This window comes from Danio rerio, chromosome 10 (genome assembly GCF_052040795.2).
Source record: "Danio rerio strain M-AB ecotype USA chromosome 10, GRCz13ab, whole genome shotgun sequence".
Classification (NCBI taxonomy): Eukaryota; Metazoa; Chordata; class Actinopteri; order Cypriniformes; family Danionidae; genus Danio; species Danio rerio.
In genome coordinates this window covers 26,580,179-26,595,774 of record NC_141030.1, presented here as the reverse complement: position 1 = coordinate 26,595,774, position 15,596 = coordinate 26,580,179, and the positions used below count along the sequence as shown (strand labels likewise).

Genomic DNA, 15,596 nt, shown 5'->3' with positions numbered 1-15,596 from the left:
CCATCAGCTCCTCAACCCTCTTCACCTCCCCTCTTTTCTCTTTCAAATGCACCGCCGACCCGACTGGCAGATGAATGAATTGTTGATGTTGTTTTCCCACTCGCTGTTAACCTTCTGCAGGTGTTTCAGCGCAGCCTGTCGTGATCAACACTTTTCAGGACGAGTCCTATTAGCTTACAGTCATAACACGCGGCATCTATAGCTACATCATAAAGATAGCCAGTCGCATTTAGCAGACGATCATAGCACCTGTCATAGTTCCTCTTGTCTCACTGTCAGAGCATTCAAAGCTCAAATGAAAACATGCTGCATGCTGGGAAACGAGAGCTGTGATGGCAGTGCTGTCAAAAAGCAAATCATTACACAAATCAAGTCCACATAAACAGTAAGTTGCCGAGACTTTTAGTTTAGTATGTTGATGTGGTATTGTAGCTAAGTGGTTAATGCTGACGCCTCGCAACAAGAAGGTCGCTGGTTCGTGCCCTGGCTGGGTGAGTTGGCGTTTGAGTTGACTTAACTTATTGGGTTTTACAGTACTCAGTTTGAGTTCTCTTAATTAACTGAGTTTTGCTGTATTCAGATTTCTTCATTTACTCAAATGAATTAAGTTCACAGCACTCATTAGGATTCGTTTTTGAACTTAAATAGTTTGTTGCAATCGATTTCCTCAAAGGGTTTGAGTTACCTTCTACTTTTCAAGCTGTTTGGACAGACATATGTGTAGATATAGTGTATAGACCGTTATAATTGGGGTGATATAACCACACAAATTGGAGCAGTTTTGGGACAGAACGCAACTTGATGTAGGAAAATGCTTCAGTTGGCACAATAGCCTAGTGGTTAGCGCGCGACATATGGTGCAATAGCACGTCAGGGCGTCTCGAGTTCGAATCCTGGCTCGACAACATTTTCCTACCCCCTTTCTCTCTCTCTCTCCCACTTCGCTTCCTGTCTCAATACTGTCCTATCTAATAAAGGCAAAAAGCCCAAAAATAAATCTTAAAAAAAAAAAGACGCTTCAATCCTGGCTTGTGGACGTTAAATAAGGTTTATTTTGTACATTAACATAACAGATATCTAATTATCTGAAACGGTGGGTGGGGAGGACTAGCCTTAAAGGCCCAGTACACAAAAACAGCAACAAACTGTTTAGAGCTATAAAATACGAACTCTTGAAAGCTATAATAGATTATCGGATGATTAGCCTTTATAATATTCATGTATAAAACATAAAATATCTCACCTGTGTGTCCACATAATGGAAAATGTTTGCTTATTTTCTCCAATTGTCTTGTGAAATTGACAGTTTGAATTCAACCTTTAAGGCTGATTTATACTTCTGCGTTAAGCGCAAGCGTAGCCCTCGCCGTGTTGCATAGCTCTCGCCGTGGATTACACGCACATCTCAAAACATGTAACTATACATTGTAACGACGCATATCGCAACCTCTGTGATTGGTCGGTTCGGTACGGTGACAAGCATGGGCAGTGCTGAGAGCAGTGAGCCAGATGAAGTGAGTGCTTACAAGTGTTGAGTCTCGTGAAGGAGCTCCAGATGGAAACTTTTTGTTTGTATTTACCTCATGATTAAAGTTGTTGGACGTTCGCCAGTTCCCGCCTGTGAATGAGCAAGTTTTAGCTATTTGTAGCATTCAGAAAAAACTAAATATAGCCTTTAGTCAAACTTACTTGAAGAACTTCAGTAAAGTTTACTGCCATTGTAGTACAGGGTAGGGCTCCTTTGAAATTAATATGGGACCAAGTTGCAGCCGAGGACTGGCCATCCAGAGCCAGAGATATACACATACAGTACAGACCAAAAGTTTGAACACACCTTCTCATTCAGAGTTTTCTTTATTTTTATGACTATGAAAATTGTAGATTCACACTGAAGGCATAAAAACTATGAATTAACACATGTGGAATTATATACATAACAAAAAACGTGTGAAACAACTGAAAATGTCATATTCTAGGTTCTTCAAAATAGCCAGCTTTTGATTTGATTACTACTTTGCAAACTCTTGGCATTCTCTTGATGAGACTTAAGAGGTAGTCACCTGAAATGGTTTTCACTTCACAGGTGTGCCCTGTCAGGTTTTATAAGTGGGATTTCTTGCCTTTTAAATGGGGTTAGAACCCTCAGTTGTGTTGTGCATAAGTCAGGTAGATACACAGCTGATAGTTCTACTGAATAGACTGTTAGAATTTGTATTATGGCAAGAAAAAAGCAGCCAAGTAAAGAAAAACGAGTGGCCATCATTACTTTAATAAATGAAGGTCAGTCAGTCTGAAAAATTGGGAAAAGTTTGAAAGTGTGCCCAAGTGCAGTCACAAAAACCATCAAGCGCTACAAAGAAGCAAAGAAAGAAACTGGCTCACATGCAGACCGCCCCAGGAAAGGAAGACCAAGAGTCACCTCTGCTGCGGTGGATAAGTTCATCCAAGTCACCAGCCTCAGAAATCGCAGGTTTTTAAACAGCAGCTCAGATTAGAGACAAGGTCAATGCCACACAGAGTTCTAGCAGCAGACACATCTCTAGAACAACTGTTAACAGGAGACTGTGTGAATCAGGCCTTTATAATAGACTATGTGCTAGTAAACCACTGCTAAAAACAGGCAAGAAGCAGAAAGACTTGTTTGGGCTTAGAGAAACAAAAAATGGACATTAGACCAGTGGAAATCTGTGCTTTGGTCTGATGAGTCCAAATCTTTGGTTCCAACCACCATGTCTTTGTGCGACGCAGAAAAGGTGAACGAATGGACTCTACATGCCTGGTTCCCACCGTGAAGCATGGAGGAGGAGGTGTGACGGTGTGGGGGTGCTTTGCTGGTGACACTGTTGGGGATTTATTCAAAATTGAAGGCATACTGAACCAGCATGGCTACCACAGCATCTTGCAGTGACATGCTACTCCATCCCATTTGCATTCAGTTGGACCATCATTTATTTTATCAACAGAACAATGACCCCAAACACACCTCCAGGCTGTGGAAGGGCTATTTGACCAAGGAGAGTGATGTGGTGCTGCGCCGCAGTCACCGGACCTGAACCCAATCGAGATGGTTTGGGGTGAACTGGACCTCAAAGTGAAGGCAAAAGGGCCAACAAGAGCTAAGCATTTCTGGGAACTCCTTCAAGACTGTTGGAAGACCATTTCAGGTGACTAACTCTTGAAGCTCATCAAGAGAATCCTATGAGTGTGCAAAGCAGTAATCAAAGCAAAAGCTGGCTACTTTGAAGAACCTAGAATATGACATATTTTCAGTTGTTTCACGCTTTTTTTGTTATGTATATAATTCCACATGTGTTATTTCATAGATTTGATTTCTACATTGTGAATCTACAATTTTCATAGTCATGAAGTAAAAAAAATAAAAAAACTTGTTGACTGAGAAGGTGTGTTCAAACTTTTGGTCTGTACTGTATATGCATAAATCTATGATCAGGAGTTTTCCCGGTGGTCAGTATGCAAATATTATATTTAATTATGAAAAGTAAAATTTTTCATCACTTTTCTAGATCAATGGATAAGTGATCGCACAGGCATTGCCGACAAAGAGCATGTGTTTGTGTGCATGAAAATGTATTATCTCCCACCCTGTTAAATTTGATCTAATCCTGTTAAATTTGATCTAATCCCCTGCTTTAACTTCTAATTCTAACAGAGGGAGCGATTCGTTTGGGAATGAATCCCTTTTATGAACGACTCAGCATCTTGTTGTCATATTTCATTTATATTGTTTGCTTATTTTATTCAGTCAAAATAGCATAATCCATAGTATTTAGTGCTAGTTGGTGCTACTTTACTTTATGGTAAGTGCAGTAAGTGACTGTGTTATCATCAAAGTTTGGTTCTGCCTATGAAATATTCTGCCTTTATGCTTTGTTTTCTCGTTACTACACCCATACACAGTGCTAAAGTCCAGCATCTTCACACTGGCTTTAGTGTTGACGAATGAGGTTGAAAGACTTTTGTCCTGGGAGCACTGTACAAATGTGGCGGCAATATTGACGCATGCTTATGGTCCGTACGCAAATCTAGTGTATACATCTATTCAAATTTTCAAACACAGAAGAAAACTTTGACTCAAGATTACCTTAACAAACATTTTTTTTTCAGTGGATTAACTTGCGCAGATTAATTGCTGACCTAAAGAATAACAATGTGCGCTAGACATGGTATATATTGATTTCACACAGACTTCAATGCTGTACATTCGCCGCCATACTTTAGATCAGGTAAACTGACACATGCCAAAAGAAATCTGTGCAAATGCAATAAAAGAAAGAAACATCCTGCGAGACACAACGGCAGACACCAGCAATCAGCTCTTAACGGACACGCTGACAGCTCTTACGGCGAAAGCAGAGGGTATAATTGAATGGTAATTACATGGTAATTATCATCATGCATAAAGGTTTGGCATACAGAAAAGGAATGGGGGGAGGATGGATTTGGGGAGAAGCAGAATTTTTTACTTCATCCTCTCTTTTTTTTACAACCTCTCCTAGATTTAAATGATTCTGTTCAATTACGGCTAATCACTGAAATCCAGGAAGGCCACAAATGGGGGGCTGTCTATCTACAAAGGTCTTGGAGGCACTTTGAAGCACCTTAGAGAAAGTTTCATCCTGAGAGTGTGTGTGTTTTTTTTTTTTTTTTCGCTGTGTTGGTCGGTCGGCTTGGCAGAATGCATCATTAGAGCTGGCGTCTGAGTCACGGTTATTATCAGCCACTTTTTTTTTACCTCTGAAGTACTGGCGCCACTGTCATCAGGCTGTGTTTATGACTGATTTTTGCAAGCATGTGTACGTGCGATCACGAGCAACAGATGGAGAACATGGGGCCGCGGCGTGCATTAATGACTTGGAACATTTCGCTTGTGAAGGTTTTGAACAGTCAGGCGTCCATTTACAGTAATTACCGGCGTAACTTAACAGACTCTTTGCATATTTCAATGAAACTGTTTCAAAATGGAGGTTGAGGCAGAACATAAGTGGCCATGACTCACCAGCCTCCGACAGCAGCGCCGTGAGACTTCTTATGCTCATTCATGGCCCTCTGCGTTTTCCACACAAAAGCTAAAAGAAAGGAATGAGAGAAACACATCAGAGCCACATAAACGACTGTCCCCCACCCACCCCGATAGGCACTCTGGTCACTAATGGAAAATTTTCAAGCAGTAGGATCGACCACTAAGGAAGATGTTTAGAGTGCATCAGCACGATAATGAACGCCCGTTTGGGGTTAAATCCCACCGCCAAGGGGTCACGCTGGTGTTTTAACCAAATGCATGTGAGATGGGCCTCATGGTGGTGGGTGTGTTTGCGTGTTGCCAAATGCAGGTGTGTTTGAGCATAATTGAGTTGTGCATTGTGTCCGAAGTCATGGTGTGGGGGAGTGGGCTGCTGTTTGTGTGTGAGCGAGGGAGAGGGTGTAAGTGCTGGAGGTTCTGCAGTGGTGCATGGCAGTAGATGACTCACCCGTCAATCATGTGACTCATTAATCACTGCAGCTTTCTCTCTCCCCACCCCTCTCTTTCATTTGGTCTCAGTGTGTCTCCATGTCTATTCCCTTCACATTAGTCTCCTTTTATTATTCAAAGTTCTTCTTATTAGCCAATGACTTTCATCTTCAAGCGTCTCATTGAATGGCATCATTCTCAGGAGGGTGAAAACACGGATTTGTTTTTGTTTTTTTCGCATGCATTCAGATCTTATTTCCTGTAATTTGGCGTGTGATGTTTGGTAAATACGTTCAGTGTGTTTTCTCACGTCTTATTCAGATGAATATGTTTGTCGCGGAACAGAGCGACATGAGTAATGCAGTCGTGACTTGTAAAGGTTTTTAAGAGCTGTGTATGTATGGGTTTCATAAATGATCTTCATAGGCACGTGGAGGATCAAATCCCTTTGAGTATGTGTTTTCAGCGTTTTTGAAAAGGCTTGTGGAAAATGCAGATAAAATTCAAAGATGTACTGGGCATGCTGGTTCAAACTCCCTGTGACGTCAAATGCAATTTCTGCTACAGGTGAGATAAGAAACGGCATATATCGTCCCCTCTGTGCTACAGAAATTCATTAATTTCTGCGCAGGATCTGATCAAAGACGTCCCAATAAGACATTTGTTAAAAAACTGACTTTAATAAAATAATTGCTTTTATTTTTGTCATATAGCAAAACTAGTAATCAACATGCTGTTATTTACACATTGCACACACACTTGTTTTATTTGACACTGTACAACTTACAATCTGGAAGTTGACAACAACAAATTCCTTTCACAAGACAATTCACTGATGAAAACACTTGCTATAGTAATTAGAGTTGTCTTTGTTTTGTTTTTTTTTATCTTTTTTTTTAAATAATCACAGTTTGATCAAGGAAATTTTCCTCAAATTTGGCAGATTTTTTTTTGTGATTTTTTTTTAAAGATGCAAATACAGATAGACGTGCAAACTGTTCACCCTCAGAGTTTTCCTCACAAACTTCAGACATTTGAAAACTTATTTTTAAGAACAAACATTACTATACAGCGTTCTATTGGCTCTCGAGACAAAGATCCTGTACTCAGTTGTTAAACATTAGAGGTAACCCACAGTTACAGGGGCATTTTTCAAATTTCTTTAAAATTTTGGCAAGATGTGAAGTTAACACATTAAATCACATGTGTACAGGTATTCCACCAAGTAGATTGACAGGGCACCGACTTAGCAAAGATATCCACCGTTTTGCATTTCTGTGAATAAAATGGAAGATTTAGTTTCAAGCATTGTTTACAGCGTGCGTGACTGAATCATTTTTTTTTTTAAAGTGGTGCAAGACCTGCATGCACATGGATGAGCTAAAACAGTGATCAGTATTAAGGCAATAGGAACATTGATCAAAACAATCCAACAGACCCTCAGGAAAAGCCTGTAATAATTTGACAGTTACTTGTAAGTGTAACTTGCGCCATAGCAATTATTACTGTGCCCTGGAGTGTCAAGAATTCAACCACAAGCCTTGCTCTTCAATTAATCAAGTGTTTCCTAAAGAAAATAAATCTTTGTATAAACATGGGACTCTTGCAATTGGCACCAAAAACGTTTTCTTTTCGCCATTTAGTTTTCTTTTATATATATATATTTCTCTTTTTTCACATGCAAGAGAATCAAAAACATACCTGAATGAAACCTTACAAATTCACCTGTTTATTCTCTCACCAAATTAAAATGTAAACTGCGAGAGAAACAAAATGAGTGCACGCAGAGAGGTTCTGATGTAGCAGCACCTTCTCTTCCGTTCCTGATTTGGAATGTATCAAAACACAAGAGTGGAGAAGAAACACCTAACTGTCTGCTCACAGCCCTGTCACTAAAACCCCCTGTCAGCTTTTTCTCCTCACTCTTTCATCGCTTGATTCATCGCTTGAGAAAATCCTGAACTCTCCAACTGTCTAAAATAACCTACGATTGTAATAAATCTTCTCAATGAAGTTCTCCAGTTCTTCGTCACTCTCCTGTGGAGACTCCGGCTCATCGTACACATAGTCTGGTGGATAAATGTAAGAAGGAGCTCTCCCACTTGGAGGAGAACGTGGTTTTGGCATAGGGAGAGCCTGGTAAGTTCGGGGATGGGGGAGAATGTAATTAGATATGACAGTGTCAGGTTGTGGGTAGGGGCTCTGGGAGCGCTGAGGGGCTTGCGCCCATTTCCAGTCCCTCGTCTTGGGCCTGTCTCTGTACCTGCGGTTTGGAGGCTTCAGACCATACCCCATGGAGCCCCCAAAGTTGTAATCAAATGACAGAGCAGGATTTGTATAGAACCGAGGTTTAGGAGCGGGGAAGTAGACTGGGTAGTAGGCTCGATATGGCTTCTGATAATAGGGGAACGAGGGATAGGCCAGAAACTGCTTCTGCGGCTTAAACCAGTAGTCCTGTTTGCTGAACTTGCTTTTGTTTTTCTCCTTGTACCATTTCTTATATGGGTCGACTGTATAAGAGGATTTCTTAGGTGACTTGGGATACTGATATGCCTGAGGCCTCGGCTTGGCTTTGAGGGGAACTAGAGGACGGAAACGAGGGGTGTTGTTCGGGGGTAAATCCTTCCTCTTTTTCTTCTTCTCCTGAACATCACTGATTATTTCAACCACATCATCAGCAGGCAAGTGCAGCTTGCTGGAGATCTCGATCAGCTTGTCGATGGTTTGGGGATCCATCTCATCATCATCATCACTGTCCTCTACCTCATTCGAGCGTTTGTCCTCTGCTACGTTGTTCAGAAGAGCCACCTCATTCATGTCTCTCATGTAGGAGGAAGATTTCTGCTTTCTGCCCATGTACTCCAGAAGCATGTCAGAGGCGATGTCTGCCAGTCTCTGCTCCTCCTCACGAGCCTCCTGTGCTTCTGCCTCTTGCCGCCTTACCTCCTCCTGCTCTGCTCTTGCCCGTGCCTCTTCTTCCTTGCGGGTCAGAATCTCTTCCTCCTCCTCTTCCACAAAGTCAAAATCGTCCATAAAGTTTCTTTCAAGCTGCGATGGGCTTTTTGTTCGCTCCTCCTGCCACTTCAGCTTCTTGGTCGCCTGGGCCAGCTGCTGGTTATAGGCTTTATAGCCTTTTAAAGGTGGGAGGATCTCATTGTCTTGCAGTCCGAGGTCAATATTTTGGAAATAACCCCTGGCTTTGCGCTGGAGGGAGGAGGCTACGTCAGACTGACTCTGCAGTTCTCCATCCACTGCTTCAACTGTATTCACACTGTTCTCACTTCCATCTTTTGGCTTTTCTTGTTCCCCATTTTCCTCACCTTGATGAACTGACTCTGATGATTTTTCCATGTCCTGCTCCATCACTGCATGATTCCTTGTCGCCTCTATCAGGAGTGCTTCTTCAGAATTCCCCTTAGCCATCTTCTCTCTAACTGGGTGGTCGAGAGCCTCAAGCAGAACTGAGGCTAGAGCACTGGCAGAGTCCATATCTGAGACAAGTTCCTGTCCCAGGGGTTTCTGGAGCAGGCTGTCCACTTTCCTGTGTGTCCAAGTATCTCCTTCTGTTGCCCCCGGGTCCTCTTTTGCCATGTGGAGAGCCTCATCGATGCTGCTGACTGAAGATCTCTGCTGAAGTGCAGGAGCAGCCAGGGCCGGCAGGGGGGTGAGGCTGAGAAGGACTAACAGGAGAGCTGAGGTGCTGGAGGGGTAGCAACAGCAGAACATGACCATGCAGAGAGGACAGGATGGGGGAGAGGGGAGCACCTTATAGAGACAAAGGGAAAGAATGGTGATTAATCTTTTTATTTATTTATTTACATGAAAAGTGTATTTGCATTTATATTTTTACATTTAATAAATAGAGGCACAACGTGAGTGCAGTGAAAATTGTTTAGATTAATTGGCATGATTAAATATTGAAACGTGCACTGGCTTTTTACAACAGTATGACAGATACACACTATTAGTTTTTTTCACAATAAATTACTTGTTCCGCTTTAATTAAAGCAAGTCCACGCAGAGACTGCGTATAAAAGCAAGCTCGAGCCAATTCCCCGGGTGCCTCTTCAATGATCACTTATTGAGTCGGATTAGCGAAGCACCAAAACAAGGCGGCATATGGCTAATGACTAAATTAAAACTACACTTTGTCAGTGGAAATTATCTTGCAAAAGCATGCCAAGCATGTCTGAATGAATGAAACCGTATAAATGCACCTGCACTCTCTCGGAGCAGTTTGTGAATGAAAACCCTCTCGTACAAAATAATACAAGCAATATTTATTTCATTTTTATATGTGCATTCGTTCATGTAAACACAATATGTTCGTTTATTTAATGCCGTGTGTGTGCGTTCTCTCCCGTTTCTGCTTAGGAATTTTAATCAATGAACTTAATGCAAACTAATCTTCAAAATCCCCATTCCCACGCACAATCTCATAATAATGTTAATGTCTCAGATTTTAAATTGCTCTAACACACAAAAAAGCTCAGACATAATATATCAGAAAGACAAAGACACGCGTCTTGTTTTCTTGCGGGGAAAAAAGGCGAGAAATTTATGAATGAAACGCTTGTTGATCGATCGACCAGCATTTTCTTGAATGACTCGCACTGACATCCAACAACACGCGATCTCAATGTAAATAACATGATCGGAAAACTTATCTCTACTCTTTAAAAACCTTTTTTGTTTTTATAGGGAACTATAAACTGTTTGCCTAGTAAATGTATGAATGGCAGTGCACTTACTCACCTGATTTCCCGAACAAATTAGCTGGAACTCAAAGCCTTGTGCTTCTTGGATGACGTTTAGAAACGAGCGCTATCCTTTTCATTTAAAAACTTGAGTTAAAGTAAGTTTGCTTTCCCAAAAACAGTTATTTGAAACACACTTCGGTCTGTCTTGCACTGTTGAGAGATGAATGCGGAGCGTGATTTTTTTCAGGACCACGGACAGCGCAACTCCCATTTGTATAGACGCGTCTTAACACGTGATCCACGAGTCATCGCGCCGCTCTTGACGTCAGACTCTCCATTGATAAGAATTTCGTGTCTCGTTTGAACTCAGAGGGTACGCTACGGTGCTCTGATGAATGAACAGAGATTGCATGAATGAAACAGTCTCTCCATTAAGAACGGAGCGCGGCGGTACACACTGAAAGCACCACTGCTAAATTAACTCATACGGACACTAAATCTAATTGGGTGGATGGAGCACTGAAGGTTTGCTGTTGTTAACACTTTAGATTAAAGTTTTAATGATAGTTTATTTCCAATACAGATGATGACTTCGGCTTAATTTAAAGCAGCCAGAAAGGCTACTCTGTACCCCCTTTTGGCCTGTTGATTGTTTGTGATGTCCTTAATCAGAGCTGGAGAGACCGAACGGCTGCACCCACCGTGACGCAGGCGGTTCAGCTTCACTGCTCTACTTCCGCTCAATTTCCCGAGCTCGTCCAATTTTCCGCTCTTTGTCTCCTGCCGCCCCTGACTTTCATCCATCTGTCTCTAACGTCATTCTCGTGTAATGGTTTCACATTAACAGTCTTTTTTTTAATTACACGAATGTACAGGTAAGCATCAGTAGACTCCCCTGACCTGTACACAGTCCAGAAGCCGCCAGACGTTCAATGAAGCCTTTGCTCTGGCATTCTATTTTCGAGTTCGAATTCTGCGTGACGTGGTTTAGAACCTTTACATGAATACTGTAGGTTTTAAGGAACAGGCCTAATTGGAAAATGCTCGCGTGGCATTGGAGCCAACAGCAATCCCGCCAATCACAGTTTATGATTCGTGTAATTGGATTAGTTGCAGTGCGGATATTGAAGTCCCACGAGCCACACTCGAAATGGCAGCATCAAAGCTGTCTCATTACAGAGTGGGAACCTTATTTCAATATTTTCAAAGGTTGCATGCAATAGACTCGTGTTTTTGAATTGCCATGAAACTTTAAGACTTTTCCTAACCCTATTATCGCGTGTTTGCTTTTTATTTGTTTTCTTTATTAGGCTACTGTTATTTTCAAGGAGTGTGGTTAATCAGGTTGACGAAAGAAGGGATTCAATTTAGAAACTAAGGAGTTTATGACTGAAAAACATTGTTATTTTCGGCTCTATTAAAATTGAAGGTTGGTATATGATTCCATTAAGAAAGTTTAGCATCCATATTTCCTTTGTATAAACAGCAGAGCTGGTGTTTATAGTGAATGTTAAATATATTAATATTAATAGGCTACATATAAATGAAACTCTTTTAGGAAAACAAAAATGTTTTTCAAACGCATCACTTTAAATCCCCAAATTAGAACATTTTAAGTGTGTATCTATGGTGGTTTAAAGAACTATAAGCTGATCTAAAGATTATTTAATAAAAAATGACGCTGTTTATTTTCCTAAGAAACATATAATCTGATCAAAAACATATACAGCTGTATTCAGCAATATAGACCTTTTCAATGTGGTCATTTTATTGGCCCATGAACATTTCCTGCTTGTTATCAAACTATTTAATAACTGTAACAAGAGGCAATTCAATCATAACTTAATTTTAAAACAGCTTTTATAACATTATTTAGCAATATGTGCCTCTTTTGGGATTCTCGGAGGCTATAGAAATAGAAAATGTAAAACAGGAAATATAATGGAACCATTGTTTTTGTTTACATCCCTCAAAATAGTCTATAAGGTTGGCAATTAGTCTATATGTAATTGAAACAAAAAACTAAAACCAATGTGCTCGGTATAACGCGCGGATGGTGCATAGATATATACACACACAAGTATATACATGCACAATAAATATGCTAATTACGTTTGTTGTACAAATGACCCTTTATTTTGTATAGAAAATGTGGCATACAACAAAGGGGTTGAAAGAAAAGCGCGTAGTATAGCTATGAGTGTGAATGCGTGTCCTTTTCTACCTTGGTGGCGAATAATTTAAGAGCTCCAAGGGCCAAGGGTCAGATTTTGATACGGCTTGGCATTATCGACTGCCACTCAGCATTAGCGCAGTTGCGACCCTTAACCAGCGCTCTCCATCCCCCGCGCTGACTCACCTCCTCCTAACTGCCCATGCACTTCACGCAGGACCCAAAATGCCCACTCAAGAAGAGAATGAATACATTATATGTAAAAAAAAAATCTGAGATAAAACAAAGAGAGATGACCGTAATGGTGGATAAAAGCGCTTTTGAAGTTTTTCTTGCGCAGCCAAGCTATATGGGCTGATGGGGAGTAGTGTTCACACCTACACAAGGACAAGATTCGTGAAGTTTATTTTTTTTTATTTATTTTTTTTTGAGGGCTCTGTAGACATTTTGGCTGCAATTATGAAAATGTATGTTCAGATACACTCAAAAATGTCCATTGCTTAATGGAAGTGACATAACACGCTCATGAATAAAAGAATTCATACTCCCACGAGACTGAAAAAAAGCATCGTCCTGGGATCGATTAATTCTCCCATTTCACATTTTACTCAGCTGCGGCTCGAGCTTAATGGTGTGTAGCCCAAGCCTTGCGCCCACACACGAGCACCGCATCTGTTTTGATGGCAAATTCTCATAAGCGACTGCTCTCTTGAGGCTATAGCCTCTGATTTTGTCGAAAATGTCTGATTGAGAAGTGCCTCGGTCCTGAATGAGCCCCGGGACACATGTAGTCACTTGAGTCTGACGATTGAAACCGAATAATGAGCTAATAATCCACGTAAATATTGACAATGAACATGCGTCCCCTTCGAGACAGTTCATTGTGTGTCAGCAGCACGCGCTCTTTGACCGTTGCCACTGGACTAACTTGCGGGTAGCAGTGCTCTGTTTGTTTTATTTATTCCGTGCGGTGTCCCAGTTTCGAAAATTTAGACTCGGGGAGTGTTTGACCTCGGAATATCTCAATATTTACAGTTTGACAGTTCGTAACTGCGGATGAAGCATACTCTATCCTCGCGTGCGTCGTCATTCATACAGCTGTTTCGTGCGCTTCTCGTGCACCACCGTGTTTACATGCATTTTCGCGTTTGTAATTGACGCCTTTTGTTATTTTAAAAACAGGGTATAAACGGGGAGACGATTTATGAACATGTTTTATATTATCTATCGCAGGAAACAACATTTTCCGTTGTAATAAATATAGTCGATTGATTGCACGCTTAGCGGCTGTGCTGTAAAGATACCTAAATAATATGAATCCTAAAGTAAATTTGGATGTTTAATAATACATTAGGATTCTGCATCTCCTGCGTTTTTTGCACAGAGAACAGACCAAAGCGCATTTCTCCGAATTGAAAACCTTTGGTCAGTGACATATTACGTCGGAGGTTGGCTTCGTATTTGGAGTTAATGAGCCGATTGATATCAGCGAGAGTCATCGGTTCCCTGCCATCAATCTCTCTTTCTTTCACGGGGAGAGAGGATGGATCAGCTCGCCCATAACATTTGGACTAGGTGCAAGCGATGTACAAATAAAACAGACATTTACGTTTGTTCATTTAATCCGCTTTAAAATTGTGCATTTTAAGAAACAAAGCCAATGTATTAAAAAAAACTGTGCCGTTTGTGCATAGCTTCACCTCACAAAATACTGCAAATAAATAGCCTACCCTTTATCTGATCTTCAATCTTTACTACTAATAATATGTTGCTAATATTAGTAAGTTTTTTCTGTATAATGTTCTGAATACATAATTTAAATAGTATTTCAAAATGATCTGAAACCATGTTTAATTCACTATATATACATTTTATTTGTGCAGATTAAAACATATAGACTATAAACAAATAGTCACAAATGAGATAAGAAAATGTTATAAGATCATTTTTTTAAATTAATTCGAATATATTAAACTAAAATATTTCTAAACATACATTAGCTAAAATCTCTAATATGCTTTTTATAAACGAGAAGTGGCCGAGACATGAGGTCGGAAAGACAATAGTGACAATAACTCTTCTCTTTTATCAAATTTAATGTAACATAAACACTTTTACATATTTGTAGCTTCCTCGTGCACCGATTTTCGGTTAAATTTTATTTTTATTACTATGTTTCTCTTTATTATTCCAAGAAAAAAGGACAAACTCACGGAATTATGATAATTTTTATGGAAGGTTATAGGAATATTTTCTATAGAATTATATGCTTAGACTTCCAAATTGTATTTTTATTTCCATATGGATAACTTTAAAGGTTCAATTAAAACGTCAATGCATGGTAAATTTAATGCAGCCCATAGTTAAGAGGGTTTAATATAGGCTACTGCTTTGTCTTAATGTACATCTCCTGGAAATAAATCCAGGAGAGGGCGCTATCATCCAAGCGCTGTGACTTATGATTCCTCTGTGATATTGGCCATTCTACATTTAAAGTCGGTATCACGGCAAATACTTGGAGAGAGAGAGAGAGAGAGAGAGAGAGAGAGAGAGAGAGAGAGAGAGAGAGAGAGAGAGAGACAGACTATCAAACTGTTTTATCATTGACAGAGATTTTTAGATATGGCAAGGAACTCTAAAAAGCTTTTTGAAGATTCTGTTCGATGGAATAAACACACAAGCGAATTAAGTAACATGAAAATAAAGATGAAACAAAAGATAAACTGCGGTATTAAACGTCAACAAGAAAAGTGTAAGGTCCATTCAAGAGTTAGTATTTTCGCCTAAATGAAGTCACCATAAATTCCTTTGTTCTGGACAATGTCAAACTGAATGGTTTAATACATTTATACAACTGTAGTTTAGTCTTCTTTATTCAAGTTTTTTTTTTTGCCACGGTTTCTTGACTTTTGGTGTGACGGAGCAGGTTAAGGACGCATGCGCACCTCACCGCACAACACTTTTACGCACCATAAACGCGCGCCTAACAACACAAGCGCACAAGTGTCCTCCAAATCTCCTTGTAGGAACGAAAACTGTTATCGGTTATCAGCACGTTACCGGACTGGAAGGGAAGTAATTTGAAAGATGCTTTAAACTGGGTAAATTGCTGATATGACTCATCCAAGACACCCACAACTCTCTGATCAATCGAATGGGAGGGAGGGGAACGAATTTGTGTGTGTGTGTGTGTTTGAGAGAGAGAGAGAGAGAGAGAGAGAGAGAGAGAGAGAGAGAGAGAGATGGATGGGCC

At 40.4% G+C, this 15,596-nt stretch overlaps 1 protein-coding gene across 6 annotated transcripts in view; it reads right to left on the bottom strand.

Moving 5' to 3' along the window:
• Positions 1–6,147: 6,147 nt before the first annotated feature.
• si:dkey-175g6.2 overlaps positions 6,148–15,596 on the bottom strand; it is a 49,478-nt gene continuing 40,029 nt past the window's right edge. For 4 of the 6 annotated variants that reach the window (XM_087268787.1, XM_087268788.1, XM_087268786.1 and 1 more), the window contains one exon: positions 6,148–9,235. In XM_087268787.1, the coding sequence (XP_087124913.1) occupies positions 7,445–9,235 (1,791 nt within the window). In that variant the 3' untranslated portion in view covers positions 6,148–7,444. 6 annotated transcript variants of the gene reach the window in all.